This window comes from Urocitellus parryii, chromosome 2, assembly GCF_045843805.1.
Source record: "Urocitellus parryii isolate mUroPar1 chromosome 2, mUroPar1.hap1, whole genome shotgun sequence".
In the NCBI taxonomy this organism is placed as follows: domain Eukaryota; kingdom Metazoa; phylum Chordata; class Mammalia; order Rodentia; family Sciuridae; genus Urocitellus; species Urocitellus parryii.
The window spans coordinates 133,177,049-133,196,155 of NC_135532.1; the positions used below are offsets into that span (position 1 = coordinate 133,177,049).

A 19,107-nucleotide genomic window follows, 5' to 3' on the forward strand; every position below is an offset into this window, starting at 1 on the left:
AGTTGGTTTAATATTTGAAACTGGTCAATGTAATTTGTCACATTAACAGATTAAAATAGGAAAAATCAGTTGTTTATAAATGCAAAAGATCAAGGAAAAGATTAAAAAATTAAGAAATTATATAGATACACATTAGAAAAATGTGTATTTATAAAATCCTAAAACAAATGCTATACTTAATAGTTAAAGTCTTTTCCAGGGATGCAATTAGATATCAGGAATAACTTCAAATTTTCTATAACATGATACAGTAATTACAACTGACAATTAACTAAAAATAGCTTGTAGAGAGAATTTTGAATGCTTCCAGCATGAATAAATGATAAATGTTATAGGAGATGAATATACCAATTATTCTGAGCTGATTATTACATATTGTATATACATATTAAAATATCATTCTGTATCTCAAAAATAGGTAGCATTATGGTATGTTAATTAAAAGCATAAATAAAAACTAAAAAAGCTAAAGACTGTCTTGATATGTTGGAAACAAAATAAGTTTGCTTACTAAGAACTCTTCAGGGTAGTTTAATTACAATTTAGTAAGTCCAAGAAAAATACAAACTATTTAAAAATTAGATAGGAAGAAAAAAGTCAACAGGTAATATGTAGAAAATCTGAGATAAGTGGCGCATGCGTTATAGTCCCAGCTGCTTGGGAGGCTGAGGCAGGAGGACTGCAAGTTCAAAGGCAACCTCAGCAACATTGAGGCACTAAGCTACTCAGTGAGATCCTGTCTGTAAATAAAATATAAAAAGTGCTGGGGATGTGGGTCAGTGGGTGAGTGCCCCTGAGTTCGATCCATGGTACCCCCCCCCCAAAAAAAAAATATGAGTTAATAGATAAAAATTAGATTTAGAAAGTGTAGAGGGTTTACCCATTAAAGTCATTTCTCGGTATCTGCAACTCTGTTCAGAAATCTCTTGAGACAATATTGAGAGAAATTTAGAAATATTAAATGAAGAGATATACTACATTCATAAATTATGATTAAAAATCATAAAAATGCCAGTTTCCCCTAAATTGATCTATAGATTCAAATATCAATGAAAACCCCAATAGATTTTTTTTGTAGAAATCAGAAATCAACATGTAATGTATTTTGTATGGACATGCAAAAGACCAAAAACAGCTAAGACACTCTTGAAGAGGCAAAGTAGAATACCTGAACTATAGGGTATGAAGACAAAGTAAAAAATTATAGTAAGCAAAACAATAAGTATTGGGGATTGAACCCAGGGGTGTTTTAGCAGAACCACATCCTCAGTCTTTCTGTTTTTTATTTTGAGTCAGGGTCTTGCTAAGTTCCTAAGGGTTTCACTAGCTTGGCCCAGTGTAGAGAATGCTTTGGGATTGGGAAGAGGACACTAGAGATTATTTGGAGAGTTGGCAATGTGTTGACTTTTGACTTGATGTTTACCTCATAAAAATTAGTCAAGATGTACACTTTTAATGTATTTTATGTGTGTGTGGTATATTACAATAAATGTTTTTAAAAAGTGAAACAAAAGCAAGAAAATGTACAATGGGTTGGATGAGGCTCTATTTTAGCCAAAAAGGGCATTGATTATCTGTGGACTACAAGGTCATTAAGAAATGCAGGTGCCCATAAGGTGTAGGCTATTTGTGAGCCACGTATTGAAGGGGAAATAAATAGGACTCAATGCTAAATACACAAATCTAGAAAAACAAATTGCTAAGAAAGGGAAACACTACAAAATTCCATGCAAAACTGAATCTAAAAAAATATAATTTAAAACTGAAAAAGTAGAGACTTTGTTTTATATGACGGAGAGTTCAATCTTTAGGGATTTGGATGCTCAGCTGCATGATTTATTAGTTAGCAGTGTCTAATGATTAAATATAACATTACAGAGTAGCTAGATCAGACAGCATAAGAGATTTCGCCTAACATCTGAGTCTTTACCTCACTATTCCCATGCTTGATAAGATGAGCTTTGCTCCTTAAAAATAATCTTGGGACTTCGTTATACACATGGGTAAAGTGGTGTTAGGTAATAACAGGTAAGACTACCAATTCTGACAATAGAAAGGGACTCACCTTTATATTCACAAGGGAATATATCTGGAGGACGCAGAATGGGAAAGGCATCTTTGAGTGAAGCTTCCATGTGTTTGCGTTTATTGTGTGTATGCATTTTACAAGGTGTTGCTGAGCATTATGGATACAATACCTATAATACCTCCCTGCTTCTAGCCATCCATCCCATTCCATCTGCTCCACCCTGCCCCAACCCACTAAATAGTCTCCAGAGGCTGAAGTAAATATTTCTATTACTTCCATTTATTTTTGGATTACTTCCTTAAGGGCAACTCTGTCTGTCTTTGGTCAGGTCCCATAAGAAAAGGTCTTAAGCAGGAGGCATTAGTTTTAGGGAGATTCAGGTGAGGTAGAAGTGGAGATCAAAGACAAGCTGTGCTATAATCTGCTACTGCAAGGGACATGTGAACTGCTGGTTGAGGAATGTTTACTTCCATCAGATAGAACAATGCCAGAGTTTCGCATTGCACACTGGGAGGACCAGCATTTCATTATTTTAAGAACAGAGATTTCAGACCCATATGTGAGGACCTTCTTTGGGAATGATTCTTTGATTCTACAAATATGAGATGACTTATCTTTTATAATTAATCCAGCTGTAACACTTTCCTAATGATATTGGGAATACAAACTGTTTAATTCTCAAGTTTTCCATTTGAGAAAGCTAGTTACAAAGAGGAAAATAGTCTGATCTTGAAAACTCTTGATCATGGTAAAATTACATAATTTAAAGAAGAAAGAATAAAATGAGAAATTTTAACTTCGTGTTTTAGAGAACATAAGAATGTATTATCCTTGCTTGTAAATGATGACTGAACAAGAATGAGGTTATAAATTTCAGTGAAAAGCAATTTTTAAAGGTCTATTTTAAAACAATATATTATTCCTCTGAACATACATATTTACTCTTGGGAGTTAAATTGCATTGGAAAGACAAAATATGACTCTATCCACCTAAGTGTTAAAGTAATTGATATCTGATCCAGAAAACTTTTCTATTAAACATTACTAAGCATAGATCCATTACTGAATATTTATTTATTTAGAAAATAAATCTTGATATTTTCATCAAGAGGAGACAGGATATGCTTATTGTATTACTTTATTATTATTAAAATACAACCATGCAAGAATAGGAACTATGCAAAATTGCATTATTTCATTGGAATATATGAATAAAAATCACAAGCAAAATCTTTATAAATGAAAACATAATAATTCTGGGGCTGGTGAATTATTATTTGTTTTATATACCCTGACTACTCTGCATGAATCAAACTGGATTTTTCCTTAAATAAGAAGAATGGAGAGCTATACTATAAAAAATAAGTAATTTCTTCTCCATGAAACAGAATACAATACAGCTCTATTATAATATGACTTTAAGATTGGGTGGGTTTTAGCATGTTTCTGAAACAGAAAAGGATGAGGAGTAAGTTTCTGAGCATGTGTAAATGTGGGTGTCCTATAAAGCATATTTGAATTTTAACCCTCCCTCATCAGCCCTATAGAAATTATAAAGGCAGTCCTAGTACCTACCACTGGTGATGAGTAGGCTTTCACATGAAACATCACTATAAAACCAATTTCTCACTTAGTTGGCCTCTTCAATTAAAAAAATATTTAAGCATCAGATCTATATTTAAGCCTTATTTCAAAATTAATTATCATTCACCTCCTCCATCGTGCATCTGTTTTTCCTGTGGAAATCTCTGACAGAGGTGACTGTGAACTGTGGGCTGGCTAGAGAGAAAGCACTACTGGGGGAGTCTCTCCCTGCTCCTCACCACCACAAGCCAGAACTCGTCATGTGACCAGGGAGTACTGTTCTCAGGCCAAGCTGGGCTTGATGAAGGTGACCTGGAGTTGGGCAGGGTTTCTGAGTTGGAAATTTGTTTGCCAGTCTCCACTGGCAGAATGAAAGGTGCTTATCTCCAAGTTTTAATGATCATAACTACTTCTCCAGCAAAACTTTGGTAGGTAGTCTCCTCATCCAAGATTTTTGAGGTACAGATTATATGACAAACTTCATCTACTGATGGTTGGTTTAGATGATTTCTGTAATTTAGAAATTTTTACATATGGCCTCCATTTCTTTTGCTTCAATGAGCACTATATATATATATATATATATATATATATATATATATATATATATATATATATATATTTGGGGGGGTACCAGGGATTGAACTCAGGGTCACTCAACCACGGAACCACATCCCCAGCTCTATTTTGTATTTTATTAAAGACAGGGTCTCATTGAATTGCGTAGTGCCTTGCTGCTGCTAAGGCTGGCTTTCATCTTTCATGGGGCATCAGTTTCTCTCCTGCAACTATATATTTCTATGGGTGGATACAAACACACTTGACAGCCTCACCTGTAGCTGTCTGTGGAAGGGTGAGTGTACAAACTCAGTGTCTTTGAGGATGGAGTTGATTGCACATGGAGGAGTGTTTATGAAACAGTCAGCACTGAGCAGAAACTTGTGCACTTGTCTAGCCCGAGTATCATGCGGAAACAGTCTTAGGTCTGCACACATCTGCTGTGTGATTGTGCAGACTCTCCTGCTATATGAATATTTGTTGAAATGGGTCAGTGAATAAATTTTTATCAAGACAGAAGCGTCTTGAATTCCATCTACAAAGTTCATAAAAGAATTCTGGTTTTGGGAATATGTCAAAACAAAAACAAACAAAAAGTAACTATTTCTCCTACGCCCAATCTCTCTTTGTGTTTCTCACTTCCTAGTTATTATCTGTGGCTCCTGATGCCTCCTCTAGACAGCTCTCTGCACCTCCTGGGAGAGAGGTTCAGCTGTTAAAGAAAACACCTGACCTTCCTTCCCGCTTCCCACCCATGCTCTGTGTTCTCACTCACCTTGGAAGTGCCTGGGGGAAAAGAAGTCCCCTTCCCCACTGTGCACACATAGCTAGACAACCCTTTAGTTCTTCATACAGAGGCAAATCGTGTCACCAAGTCTTAACCCAAATCATGATTTCCACAGAGAAAAGAACCTGACTAGGCCCAATGAGATTTAAACTCTAGGCTGATTTTTTCTACCTCATGATCCTCTGCCAGGAGTAGTATCTTTCCTCTCAGGGTCTCATATTGCACTGTCATACTCTCACAATTAGCAATTATAAAATAATAGAAACAATCATTAGTAACTTATAATTATCTTCTCTTCTACAGTATAAGATCCTTTAGCTTGAATCGTCTTGCCAGCAGATCATAATTCATCTTGATAACAGGTTTGATGGAGTTACATGAGACATGAGTCTGGCTCATTAATGTTATTATTGTTTTTAAACTCTCAGTGGCAATAGTGCTTCCTAAGTATTAATTAATCGTCATGACTTCTCTGTGAAGTAGGTTAAATATAACTAAACTCCTTCTACCAGAAGAGAAATTGGCAAACTGATGATCTTCTTAGTGAATCCTTCTTCCTTACCAATGGATCTGAGAGCAGCAGTGAAAATGACTGCATCAGACTCATTTTCCCATGAGGCTAAATGTGCATGATTTGTGCCCCTCCCCACCACCACCAAAAAACAAAACAAAACAAAACAACAACAAAAAAACAACCCATCTTTAAATGTTCATAGCAAAATGATGAAAAGTTTGTAGCAATTAGCAAAGTTCTGGAATTTTTTTACCTCTCTTTTTACAAAATGCTCAACCTGAGTATAATCAGCATCAGTGGTCATTATGCAAAGTTTGTATGCTCTTCTCCCTTTCTCTGCCCTCAATTCCCATTGTTCCTCAGAGATTAGTATTCAACCATTATTAGTTGGATTTATTTAATTGAATTTATTTAATTTTAGTTGAGGCACTGTGGAGAAAAATAAGGAATCCACAGGACCTAACTTAATGCTTCTGTCACAGGGAGACAGTATAGCTCAATGGCAAAGATATGGGTTCAATCTAAAGCCTGCTATAAACAATTGGGTGGGCATCTTTGAGAAAGCTATTTGTCTTTTCTCAATTATCTTTTCTTGTTTCTAAAGCAAATCACCTAACCTCATAGATTATGGGAACAACAAGGGACAATAAATGCAGAGCACATGGTGCTTTAAAAATGGCCAAGGACAGAGAATGTTTTAAATCTTATGCATCAACAATTCAGCCCCTAAAACCTAAAGGAGTTGAACTGGCCTTAATAGAAGATTGTGATATTAGGTGTGTACATTTAGGGATTTTGCTTAACACTAGTCATCGCTGAATGGCCCTTCATTTAATATAAAACAAAACAAAACTCCTTGACACTTGACACACAGTAGGTAGGAAGAAATATTTTGAATGAATGAATAAAAGTAAGTGACTTTTAAAGAAAAAGACAAGGAAAAGGACAATTCCCAGAAAAAGAGAGGAAAAAGAATAATACCAATGTGTGTCCTCTCAGGTACCCTTGGCTATCCAGAGCTCATTTGGAAACCAGTGTTTTTCAAGAAGAGAGAGGCTTGAGGGGTGAAGAAGATGGGGACAGGAAAGCAGAAAGAGCAGGCTTTGGAAAAAAGTCAGTCTTCAGGAAAATACTATAATCACCTAGTGTACTGATGAAGGATATATAGAAAGATGAAATTTTACCAAAGGTATTGCTGTTGTTTTTTAAAAAACCTTGAAGTTTCTAGGTTTTACCCCTTCCTTTAAAAACAAAAACAGGAAGGCTCAAGGGATTTTGTACTAGACCTGTAAAGGCCAGTTCTACTTAAAACCTTAAAACAATTTCCCATTTCAATTCCTTAAATTTAAATAGAAATACTCTGACACAAACAGTAAACGAACCAGAAAGGGTTCTGCATTTATTTCAACAGAAATAAGGGATCAGCTGATAACTGAAGATGTTGAGTCTTACCTGTGTAGATGTACTCTACATACGCAGGATGAGTTTTTGTGAAAACCTCTTTTACTTTTTCTATTTTATCAGCTCTTATTTTTGTTGCAAATGGTGTGTACATAACTGAGAAAGATTCAGCTCTGGTGATGGCTTCTTCAATCATGGCCTGAGAAGAAGTAAACGACCCATTTTGGCATCAATAACAATATATGACTTTTTGAGAAAGTAAAAAATATAATTACCTTTATGGATGATTTAGAAATCTATATACTGTACTGCAAAGATAACATATTTTGGTGCTAAATATTCATTAGAACAAAATTGTAATTAGTTCTGGAAATATTATTTCATACTAAGAAATCCAATTAAATGAAGGAAGTTTGTAAACAGGTACTTCTACACTGAGTTTAAGATGGAAATAAAAATTCTATTTTTCAATGTGTCATTTTTTTGATTGATTTTAGGAATCAAATCCTTAAGTCCAACATTATAATTAACTTACTGATGAGTAGACATTGGGGAGTCATTTATAGGAAAAGAGTTTTCTGCAAAATACTTATTGAACTATCTGGATTTAAGTGCTTTCTATAAAAAGAATGGCAAACTAGATAGACATCACATCACTTTTTTTTTTTTTCATCCTCTAGTACCTGGGAAAGCCTTTTGGAATAAGAAGAACCTTTCTCAACTTCCTCCCAGCAAAGTGTCCCTTCCCTCTACATCACAAGTGACATTTAAGGTGGATTCAGCTGTTTAAGTTCTTTATATTTCCCCATGTACGATTCCTGGTAAAGCTCTGTCATCGCCTTGAACTTCCTGTTTTAAATAGGTCTATTACTATCTATAACAGACTAAAAAGAAAGTTACATAAAGTTTTAAAAGGAACTTATCCCTTTCCTATAACTTTTCCTTCTAATAAGGCTTGAATGTGGAATAAAAAGTATGTCTATAGTTATCTCATTTTTTTCTGAAAATGGCATAAAACCATATTGCTTAAGAATCCATATTTATTTATAGGAACAAAAATTTCCTCTTAACAACCAGGAGCCCCAACAACCTGTAAGAAAAAAGTAAAAAATTTGAACTAACAGAGAAAAAAATCATACTTAATGAACAACAATTTATATTATCAGCATAGTATTTTGAAAACATGTTGTATATCTTCAGAGTTGATTTTTAAAAAACATTTATTTTTTAGCTGTGGGTGGACTAAGTACCTTTATTTTATTTTTATGGGGTGCTGAGGATCAAACCCAGTGCCCACGTATGCTAGGCAAGTGCCCTACCTCTGAGCCACAACCCCAGCCCCCAGAGTTGATTTTTAAACTAAGCACCCAAATGGAACTTATTCCTTGCCTACTCTATTTCTCAGTGATTTTTGGATGCCTTTTATGACCATTTATGTTATCCATAGAAAGGAGTTTTGTGCATATTTTATGGATGCAAAAGGCCCTTCTTTCTCTGACACTAGCATTGAAAAATTATGTAAAATTAATGGTGGGAAAATTTCTGAATGAACTTCAATAATTTCTAAAAGACTAAAGAACAGAAATTATATCTCCTGTTCTTTGCAAGTTCAAGGAACTGAAAGGGAATAAAGAATAGAGTTGTGAGGCCAAACACAGAGCTGACACTCAGACAGCATTGGTGATTGACAATGAGAGGCAGGGCCTGGATACTGAGACCTAGATACCAACAAACACAGTGCAGGCAGCCGGTGTGGAATTCAGAGATGTAGACTAAAACATCAGACATGGTGTTAGGCCCAAGTGATCCTCCCGCAAAAATAAAGATCCTTTTTATCAAGTGGGAGAAATAATGCCCCAGTGTGGTGCACACGTTCTGTACACTGCTGGAACGAATGCCCGGATGGCTTGTCCTGACCAAGCAAGAGTGCAGTTAGACCGAGATGTGTGTGCAGTGATATGCTGGGGAAGGAAGCTTTTCCAGATCTTGGTTGTAAGGTCAGGATTTGACTTTACTGCTATTGAAGCTGTTCATTTTGTTGTTGTTGTTGTTATTGGTTTGCTAGGACTGCCATAATGAAATACCACACCACACTCTGAGTGGCTTAAACAACACACATTTATTTTCTCAGTTTTGGAGTCTAGAACTGAGATCAAAGTGTTAGCAGGGTTGGTTTCTCCTGAAATCCCTCTTCTTGGCTTGTGGATGGCCATGTTCTCCCTACGTCTTCATATCCTCTTTACTCTTTGTGTGTCCATAAAGACCTCATTTTAACTTAATTACCCTTTTGAAAGATCCTGTCTCCAAATACGATCTCATACTGGGAGGTAGTACTATAACAAACACATTTGCAAGGGCACAAGTAAACCCACAATGGTTTCTAACACCTTGAAAAGCGTTTCTGTTGTTCTTTCTGAATATCTTGGTGGAGAGCATTTTGTCTTAAGTTCTGGGTGAACAAATCTTAGTGAAGGTATTTCATCCTCCTGATTGCTTCCAGAAAGACATTAGCAATATCCCAATCAGGCCAGGACAGGAGGAAACACTCTCCCTACCCCATTTCTCTTCCAACTGCTGGCAGCTTAAGTGGAAGCTGGCAGGGTAGCTTCGCTAAGCCATCTCACAGCAGGGATGGCAAGACTTGTGCCCAAGAGCCTGCACCAGCTTTTTTTTTTCCAAGTGGCAGGAGTGTGGTTTTCACATGGCAGCTTGATGTGCTTGTTGAAGGATCTGTGCTTTTGGCTTAATGCTCAAGGCACTGCATTCAGACCTCAGGCTTGCCACTCAGGAAAGTGTGCTGGAGAGCTGGCTTCCCCTCTCCCCACTGAGAACCAATAGTGATGGTTCTTTTGTGACTTCTGCTTTTCATCCTGGAGATGTGTAAGGAAGTGGGTGATGAGTAGAATGTGTATGTAAGAGCTGAATTCTCTGCGGAGATGCTTTCTCAAAGGAAATTATTAGAGCCCCAAGAAGATCTATCACAACAGAGTAGAACCGAGAATACAGAGATTCTGAAATATCCTCTCTGTGTTTTAATGTGCTTTTTTGTTATTCTTCTAGAGACAGATAATTTTGAGGCTTTGAACTGTCTTACATTGCTCTTGTAAAGGAATAGAGTAATATTATATATTTTTTCAGCATCATTGATACATTATTGAATAGCTCATTAATGAAGCAATCTGGAACAAATAGTATCTGTACTTTATTAAAATAGTGGGGATTTTTATTATTTTGGTCTAAAGACAAAAACATCAGATTTTTATTGCATCATGATACTAATTTCCTAATTTAATTAATTTTAACTGATACATAAAGCATATACTTATTGTACATAATTGTACATATTAATGGAATACCAAGTGATGTTTTGACATGTGTCCATTATTTAATTAGGTGAAATATATCCATTGCCTGAAATATTTATCACTTCTTCATGGTGAAAACTTTCAAGCCCTTTCTTCTAGCTTTTTGAGATGTGCCTGGTTAATTTCACTTTCTCCCATTCCATCCATTTTGTCACAAGTGACAGGATTTCACTTTCTTTTATTGATTCCATCATGTCCATTCACCATTATTTCCTTATCTGTTCATCAAAGATGGAGACTTAGATTGCTTCCATTCTTCCATCCTTTAGGTAATGCTGCAATGAACATGGGAATGCAGATTTATTTTCAACATACTGATTTCATTTCTTTAGGATATATACCAGCAGTGAGATTCGTGGATCATATGCTAGTACTATTTTTAATTTTTTGAGAAACCACCATATTCTTTTTATAATGATTGTCCTATTTTACTTTCCTACCAAGAGTTTACAAGGGTTCCCTTTTGTCTACATCCTTGTTGGCACTTGTTATCTCTTATCTTTTTGATAACAGCTGTTCTTACTGAGTGAGGTTATATCTCATGTGGTTTTGATTTGCATTTTTCTATGATAATCACTGATAATGAACATTTTAAAAATGTACTTGTTGGTCATTTGTGAATGTTCTTTTGAGAAATGCCTATTTAGATATTTTAGTGAATCATTTGTTTTTCTGCTGATAAGGTTTTGGAGTTCCTTAGGTATTGTTGATATTGATCTCTTGTCCTAGGTATAGTTTGCAAATATTTTCTTCCAAAATTATGTCAGTTGTCTCTTCAAGCTGATAAATGTATTTTCTTGCTGTGCAGAAGCTTTTTAGGTTGATGTAATGCCATTTTTGTTCCCTGTGTTTTGAGGGGCTTGTCCAAAAGTTCTTGAATTCCAATATCCTGAAGCATTTCCCCTGTTTTCTTATTGTGTGTAGTTTCATAGTTTCAGGTGTTACATCTAAGTCTTCAATCCATTTTAAGTTGATTTTGTAACTGACAAAAGGAGTCCTAATTTCCTTCTTTTGTATAAGGCTATCCAATTTTCCAAGCCTCATTTCAAAAAATTAACTTTTTATTATTTACATGTGACAGCAGAATGTATTACAATTCTTATTACACACATAGAGCACAATTTTTCATATCTCTGGTTGTATACAAAGTATATTCACACCAATTTGTGTCTTCATACATGTACTTTGGATAATAATGTCTACCCAGCACTATTTATTAAAAAGACTATCTTTTCTCCAATATGTTTTAGGTATCTTTATAAAAATTCAATTGACTATTAATGTATGGGTTTACTTCTAGGCTTTCTATTCTGTCCTACTGATGTGCCAATAACAAGGTGTTTTGATTACCACAGCTTTGTATACATTTTGAAATCAGATACTGTAATGTATCCTGCTTTGTGCTTTTGCTCAGTATAATTTTGGTTATTTCTTTGTGAGTAGTTTCATACAATTTTAGGATTGTCTTTCTATATCTGTAAAGAAAGTCATTGGTATTTTATAGGGATTGCATTGAATCTATAAAATGCCTTGGGTAGTAAGGCCATTTTAACAATATTGATTTGTTCAATCCATGAACATGGGATGTATTTATTTTTTGATGTCTTCTTTCACTTCTTTAATCAGTTTTTAATAGTTTCATTGTAAGGATCTTTTATTTTTTGATTAAATTTTTGCCTAGTTTTTTTAAATTGCTATTAGCAAATATAAATACTTCTAATCTTTGTATGTTGATTTTGATTTTTGTATTCAAATTTTGCTGAATTTGAATAATTGTTTTTAGTGGAGTCTTTGGTATTTTCCATATGTAAGACCATATCATATGCAAACAGTGACAATTTGACTTCATTTTTTCTTTTCTTTTATTTCTTTCATTTGCCTAATTCCTTTGGCCAGAACTTCCAGCACTATGTTGAATAAAAGTGGTGAATGTACACATCTTAGTCTTTTTCTAGATCTTAGGGAAAAAAACTTTTTAGGTTCATCATAATGTTAGCTATTGACTTATTATATATGTCCTTTGTTATATCGGGGTCTGTTTCTCTTATAGCCAATTTGTTCAGTGTTTCTATCATGAAGAGAGGTTGGATTTTATCAAATGCCTTTTCTTCATGTATTAAGACATTGCCCCTTATATTATTGGTTGGATGTATCATGCTCTTTTTGTGTATGTTAAACCATCTTTGCATCCCTGGAATGAATCCCACTTGATTATGGTGAATTTTTTTACTTTTAAAGAAATGTGCTTTTGCAGAAGATGGAAAAATATACCCTGCTCATGGATAGGCAGAACTAACATTATCAAAATGGCGATATTACCAAAAGTTCTCTATAGGTTTAATGCAATGCCAATCAAAATCCCAAAGGCATTTCTTGAAGAAATAGATAAAGCAATCATGAAATTCATATGGAAAAATAAAAGACCCAGAATAGCAAAAGCAATTCTAAGCAGGAAGGGTGAATCAGGCAGTATAGCGATACCAGATTTCAAACTATATTACAGAGCAATAGTGACCAAAACAGCATGGTACTGGTACCAAAACAGGCGGGTGGACCAATGGTATAGAATAGAGGACACAGAGACTAATCCACAAAGTTACAACTATCTTATATTTGATAAAGGGGCTAAAAGCATGCAATGGAGGAAGGATAGCATCTTCAACAAATGGTGTTGGGAAAACTGGAAATCCATATGCAACAAAATGAAACTGAATCCCTTTCTCTCGCCATGCACAAAAGTTAACTCAAAATGGATCAAGGAGCTTGATATCAAATCAGAGACTCTTTGCCTGATAGAAGAAAAAGTTGGCTATGATCTACATATTGTGGGGTCGGGCTCCAAATTCCTTAATAGGACACCCATAGCACAAGAGTTAATAACAAGAATAAACAAATGGGACTTACTTAAACTAAAAAGTTTTTTCTCAGCAAGAGAAACAATAAGAGAGGTAAATAGGGAGCCTACATCCTGGGAACAAATTTTTACTCCTCACACTTCAGATAGAGCCCTAATATCCAGAGTATACAAAGAACTCAAAAAATTAGACAATAAGATAGCAAATAACCCAATCAACAAATGGGCCAAGGACCTGAACAGACACTTCTCAGAGGAGGATATAAAATCAATCAACAAGTACATGAAAAAATGCTCACCATCTCTAGCAGTCAGAGAAATGCAAATCAAAACCACCCTAAGATACCATCTCACTCCAGTAAGATTGGCAGCCACTATGAAGTCAAACAACAACAAGTGCTGGCGAGGATGTGGAGAAAAGGGTACTCTTGTACATTGCTGGTGGGACTGCAAATTGGTGCGGCCAATTTGGAAAGCAGTTTGGAGATTCCTGGGAAAGCTGGGAATGGAACCACCATTTGACCCTGCTATTGCCCTTCTTGGACTATTCCCTGAAGACCTTAAAAGAGCATGCTACAGGGATGCTGCGACATCGATGTTCATAGCAGCACAATTCACAATAGCTAGACTGTGGAACCAACCCAGATGCCCTTCAATAGATGAATGGATAAAAAAAAATGTGGCATCTATACACAATGGAGTACTATGCAGCAATAAAAAATGACAAAATCATAGAATTTGCAGGGAAATGGATGGCACTAGAGCAGATTATGCTTAGTGAAGCTAGCCAATCCCTAAAAAACAAATACCAAATGTCTTCTTTGATATAATGAGAGCAACTATGAACAGAGCAGGGAGGAAGAGCAGGAAGAAAAGATTAACATTAAACAGAGACATGAGATGGGAGGAAAAGGGAGAGAAAAGGGAAATTGCATGGAAATGAAGGGAGACCCTCATTGCTATACAATATTACATATAAGAGGTTGTGAGGGGAATGGGAAAATTAACAAGGAGAGAAATGAATTACAATAGATGGGGTAGAGAGAGAAGATGGGAGGGGAGGGGAGGGGGGATAGTAGGGGATAGGAAAAGTAGCAGAATACAACAATTACTAATTGGGCATTATGTAAAAATGTGGATGTGTAACCGACGTGATTCTGCAATCTGCATTTGGGGTAAAATTGGGAGTTCATAACCCACTTGAATCTAATGTATGAAATATGATATGTCAAGAGCTTTGTAATGTTGTGAACAACCAATAAAAAAAAAAACCACCACATGTTCTAAAGCATGTTTGAATGTTCAATGAAATGAACTGGGGTAGATATAAAATCCATTAAAGACAAAAATCCTTTAGATTTCAAAAAAAAAAAAAAAAAAGAAATGTGCTTTTGTATTCAGTTTGCTAGTATTTTGTCAAGGATTGATGCATCTATGTTCACAAAGATATTGGCCTGTAGTTTTCTTTTTTTTTTGTTGTGTCTTTGCCTGGTTTTGGTATCAGAGTAATGCAGGCCTCTTAGAATATGTTTGGAAGAATTCCCTCATCTTTAATTTTCTAGAATAACTTAAGAAGCATTGGTGTTAGTTATTCTTTAAATGTTTGGTAAAATTCAGTAGTAAAGATGTCTGATCCCTTTTTTTAGACTTTTTACTAGTGATTCAATCTTATTATTTGATTACTTGTTATTGGTATATTTATGTTTTTTATTTCTCTACGGTACAGTCTTGGTAAGGTGTACATATCCAGAAATCTTCTCATTTCATTTAGGTTACTAAATTTGTTGATATAGAGCTGTTCTAATTTGGTAATTTAGAGTTCGATTTATCTTTCAAAATAGTCTAATATGTGGAAATTAAAGTCATACTTATAAATTTTTAAAACCTAGAATATTTTGAAATAATCAACAGTGTTGAAATATAAAGATTTTAAGTTACCTTTTATGGTCAAAATTTTTCATTGAGTTTGAAAATAAAGTTAAGAGACTAGATGAGAAATTGTTGCTTACATAAAAAAACTGTACTAAAAATAGAAGTAGATTTCCAATGATACTTTTTAATTTGATAAACATTCTGCAATTGAGTTACTTCATTAATGTGTAAGTTTCTTAGATGCCAATAAATGTTGCACATATGCAGAGAATGGGGAAAAGCGTCTGTCCTTGAGCCCTGTTGTTCCATGTGCATTATGGTTAATCATGCTTTCTCTTCTGATACTCAAACAGAAGATTTATAAGTACATGATAATATTCATGAGTCGCCGTAACTTCCTATAGTTATCTTCATACTGATCAAATATTAAAGCCTATATTATAGTTACATAAGCCAAGAGTGTATGTGGGCAGCTCATTTCCTTGACAAATTTCAACTTATAATACTTTCTTATTGTACTTTAGCTAAGTTAGAAACAGCTACTTTTGCAATTAACTTGTCCAGGACAAATGTACAGCGACTATAGGAGAGAAAGGAGCAGGGATACTTTATCAAGGGTAAACTAAAAACAACAAAAGCAGAAGGATAAAGATAACTAGCAAGTAAAAAAAAAAAAAAAAGAACAAGAACAGAAAACTGAATTCCCTCTCCCAAGAGGGTTGGTTTTCCTTGGTAATTTTTAAAAATATTCAAAGGAGCTAGAATAAAGCTATCAGAAAGAATAAACCTCAAATAATTTTAGGATGATGGAATTAAATAATTTCCCCCACCTATTCTTTGGGTGGAGGTTTGGGACAACATTTTAATACTGGGAGGTTAATGATCAACATTTTAATATTACCCTGATTTTATAGGAATTATTTTATGAAACTAAGTTCTATATGTTCCTAATACAAGGGAATATATGCAGTTCAGTTTTGACAGTGCATCTGTCAGCCCTGTGATGTGAAAGTTATGGGTATCTTCATGCCGTTTAAATAAGATATCTAATTTTTATTTGCATTATCTGGAAGTCACTAAATATTATATGATCAGGTTACTTGTATTTTAACTTTTTAACAATGTGCCTGGTGACTGTGGTTTAAGTATGCAGAAATCCAGTTAGTTTCAATTAGCAAATGTAATTAAATTATTATATATTATCAAATTATTTCTTCATTGGCCACAATTTCAGTAAGTTGGTTTACTTAGAAGACTAGATCTAAAAGGAATCTTAGGAATTTTCCAACCTAATGTGTTGAGATTTGGGAAGGCTTAACTGACTTTATAAAAATGTACAACTTTTTTTAAAAATAGAATTTAGAATTAGTGTCATGTATTATATTTCACTTTCTTTTTTTGAAAATTAAGACTTTACTTCCTGGGCATAGCAGAAAGATTTTTCCAGACTCTTGTAGCTTATTGTATCTGATATGGGTCAATGTGAATGTGGGCAGAATGGCATTAATTTTTTTCCATGCCTGGCACATAAACCATGCTAAGTATTTTCTTTCTATATTGGCTACCTGAAGGAAGAGGAGTCCCAGAATGTGGGAGAAGATGGAGCTACACAGTGGAAACCGTGTGTGTCCTCAAGTTGTGGACTGTGCTAGAACTAGTCAGAAACACCAACACTGGAGTAGTGTGTGAGAGACAGATCAAATGTTACTGTTTTAAGTTACTGAGATTTGGGGTTGTGTATTATAGCAGTTAGTTTCTCTCAATATGTAAAAATGATAATAATAAATGAATTTTTATCTGATAAGCCTCATGTAGTATGAAAAAGTGAAGAAAGACAGCAATTTGAGAGATAAAATAGCAACTGTTCACTTAGCATTGTAATAAATGCTTTCCTATATGCTATTTTCTTTAATTCTCATAAAATCCATCTAGGTAAATATTATTAGTGATTGGACATTATTTTATTTTCAGAGTAAACATTACTAAATTCAAAAGAAATTTACTATTGCAAGCTATAAGCGATTACATGAGTATGTTTAGTGGCTAACATAACATTTTGTTATTTTATTGATAATGATACAATTTTGAATGATGACTATAATTCAGTAGAAAATGGAAAAATACTATTTTGTGAATGACATTTTATTTCAAGTTTAATCCAGAAAATACATATTACCTTGATTGGAAGATTTCAATTTTCTTGAAATTTAGAATCATCCATAAGAGATTATCCTAAATATCTTACCTCGATTCTTCCCTATAAACTTATTGACTGCATCATTTATGCAATAATGAGGATAGATATAAAAATATGATGGTTTTATTAATATAATGCTACATCAGAATAAAACATGTAATAATGGCTGCTTGCGCCTGCCTTAGTGATCAACATTTTAATACTGAAATATTACCCTGACTTTACAGGAATTATTTTGTGAAACTAAGTTCTGTATGTTCCTAATACAAGGGAATATATGCAGTTTTGACAGTGCATCTGTCAACCCTGTGATGTGAAAGTTATGGGTATCTTTATGCCGTTTAAATAAGATATTTAATTTTTATTTGCATTGTCTGGAAGTCACTGAAGATTATATGATCAGGTTACTTGTATCAAGGTAAACAGATTTTTATAGTTTTTAAAAAATTCTCTATTCTGCTATTCTTTCTGGTTTATAATTTAGTTTTGTAGTAATTTTATAACATATATAAGTACATATATATATATATATATGTGTGTGTAAATATGTTGTTTGCTTGTGTATGTGTGTGTGTGTGTACACTGTTGTCCACCATCCAGTTTGTAAGAGTCAGGTTTACAGCTTTGCTTAGATATGTTTCCTTGTTGAATAACTTCAGCACTAATACCTACATTTTCCCCTGCATTAATTTTTAATAGTTTATATTTTGTGGCAAAATTTTATTTCTTTGTCCTCTCAATGTAGAATTGAGGAGTTGGAAAGGTCCTAAGAAGCTATCTTACAATATTTGACTTTATAACTAAGGAAGCAGTCTTGATGAATTCCACTGATTTATCTGAGGTCACAAAATTAGAAATGGAAATAAAATGAGAGCCTAAGTCTCCTAAGCCAGTGCTTTATCCTATACTGAAGATCCTTTCCCTCTTCTAATTAGATTATAAATTCCTGGAAGTGTAAGATCAACATTAATTTCTTTTTTTCTTTTTCCAACACAGTCTTATTCCCAACTCCAAGGACAATTAGAATTTGACTCTAACACTAACTGAGGAAAAGTGGACTACATCAAACCACATCTTGATCAAGATCTTCTTCATAACAGTCCCAACACAAAACAGAAAGTTCATCATTTGCGCATACTGACCACAAGTGAAATTGTTTCATCCATGGTCTCTCATTAGATTTAATATGCTATCAACTAACATGCCAATCTCCAAGAGAAAAATTTACAAAAATTAAATGAAAGGCTTCTTGGTAGGGGAGCTTCAATACTAATGGGCTTAGGTTGGTCTGGCTTATTCACTGGCAAAGTACATATAATTTATAAATAGAATTTAAATTATGCTCTTGTTCTAAAGACCCTGAGTAATTTTCTGCTTTCACATTAGGGAAACACCAGCTGATAGAAACTCAGAGTTGCAAGTGTGGGTTTCAGCAGCCTCCAGACTCTTTAGGATGCCACAGAGCTTTTATTCTTGATGACTTTAAATGAATCACCAAGAGGTATCACAGGAATAAATAGCTACATTACCTGCAATTATTTCATAAGGACAAATGGGTATTACTAATGAGCTTTAGCCTCTGTGTTCAGTGGTAAATGTCAACACAGTTTGGGACCCTTTTTTGGTCCTGTATTTCATGTCTATACTTTGTTTAGTCATATAAAGGTAAGTGTTCCTGTCCTTAATTGTGTGATGTGTTTTCATTTTATTTCTTGACTGATGGTTTTAAATTGAGGTACGGCTTGACAGTGCACACAGCTAATTAACAGCAGGGTTAGCACAAGGACCTGGTGATCTGGAGCCCAAAGTTGTATTGCCTTTTCTGCCAAGTATTTGTTTTAATTCCTGGCCTACTATGTAAGTTGACTTTAGATGGAACAGTCAGGGATGCCCTTGAAGAAGTGTAAATTGTAGAAGAAGTTAAAAGGATACAAGGTTATTTAACC

The 19,107-nt window shown here is 34.5% G+C and overlaps 1 protein-coding gene across 1 annotated transcript in view; it reads right to left on the reverse strand.

The window, feature by feature from the left end:
- The window catches only part of Spata16 (spermatogenesis associated 16), a 222,618-nt gene that overhangs the window by 47,753 nt on the left and 155,758 nt on the right, over nt 1-19,107 (reverse strand). The window contains exon 5 of the mRNA XM_026382944.2: nt 6,925-7,072. Within this exon, the coding sequence (XP_026238729.2) occupies nt 6,925-7,072 (148 nt within the window). The remainder of the gene's footprint in view (nt 1-6,924; nt 7,073-19,107) is intronic.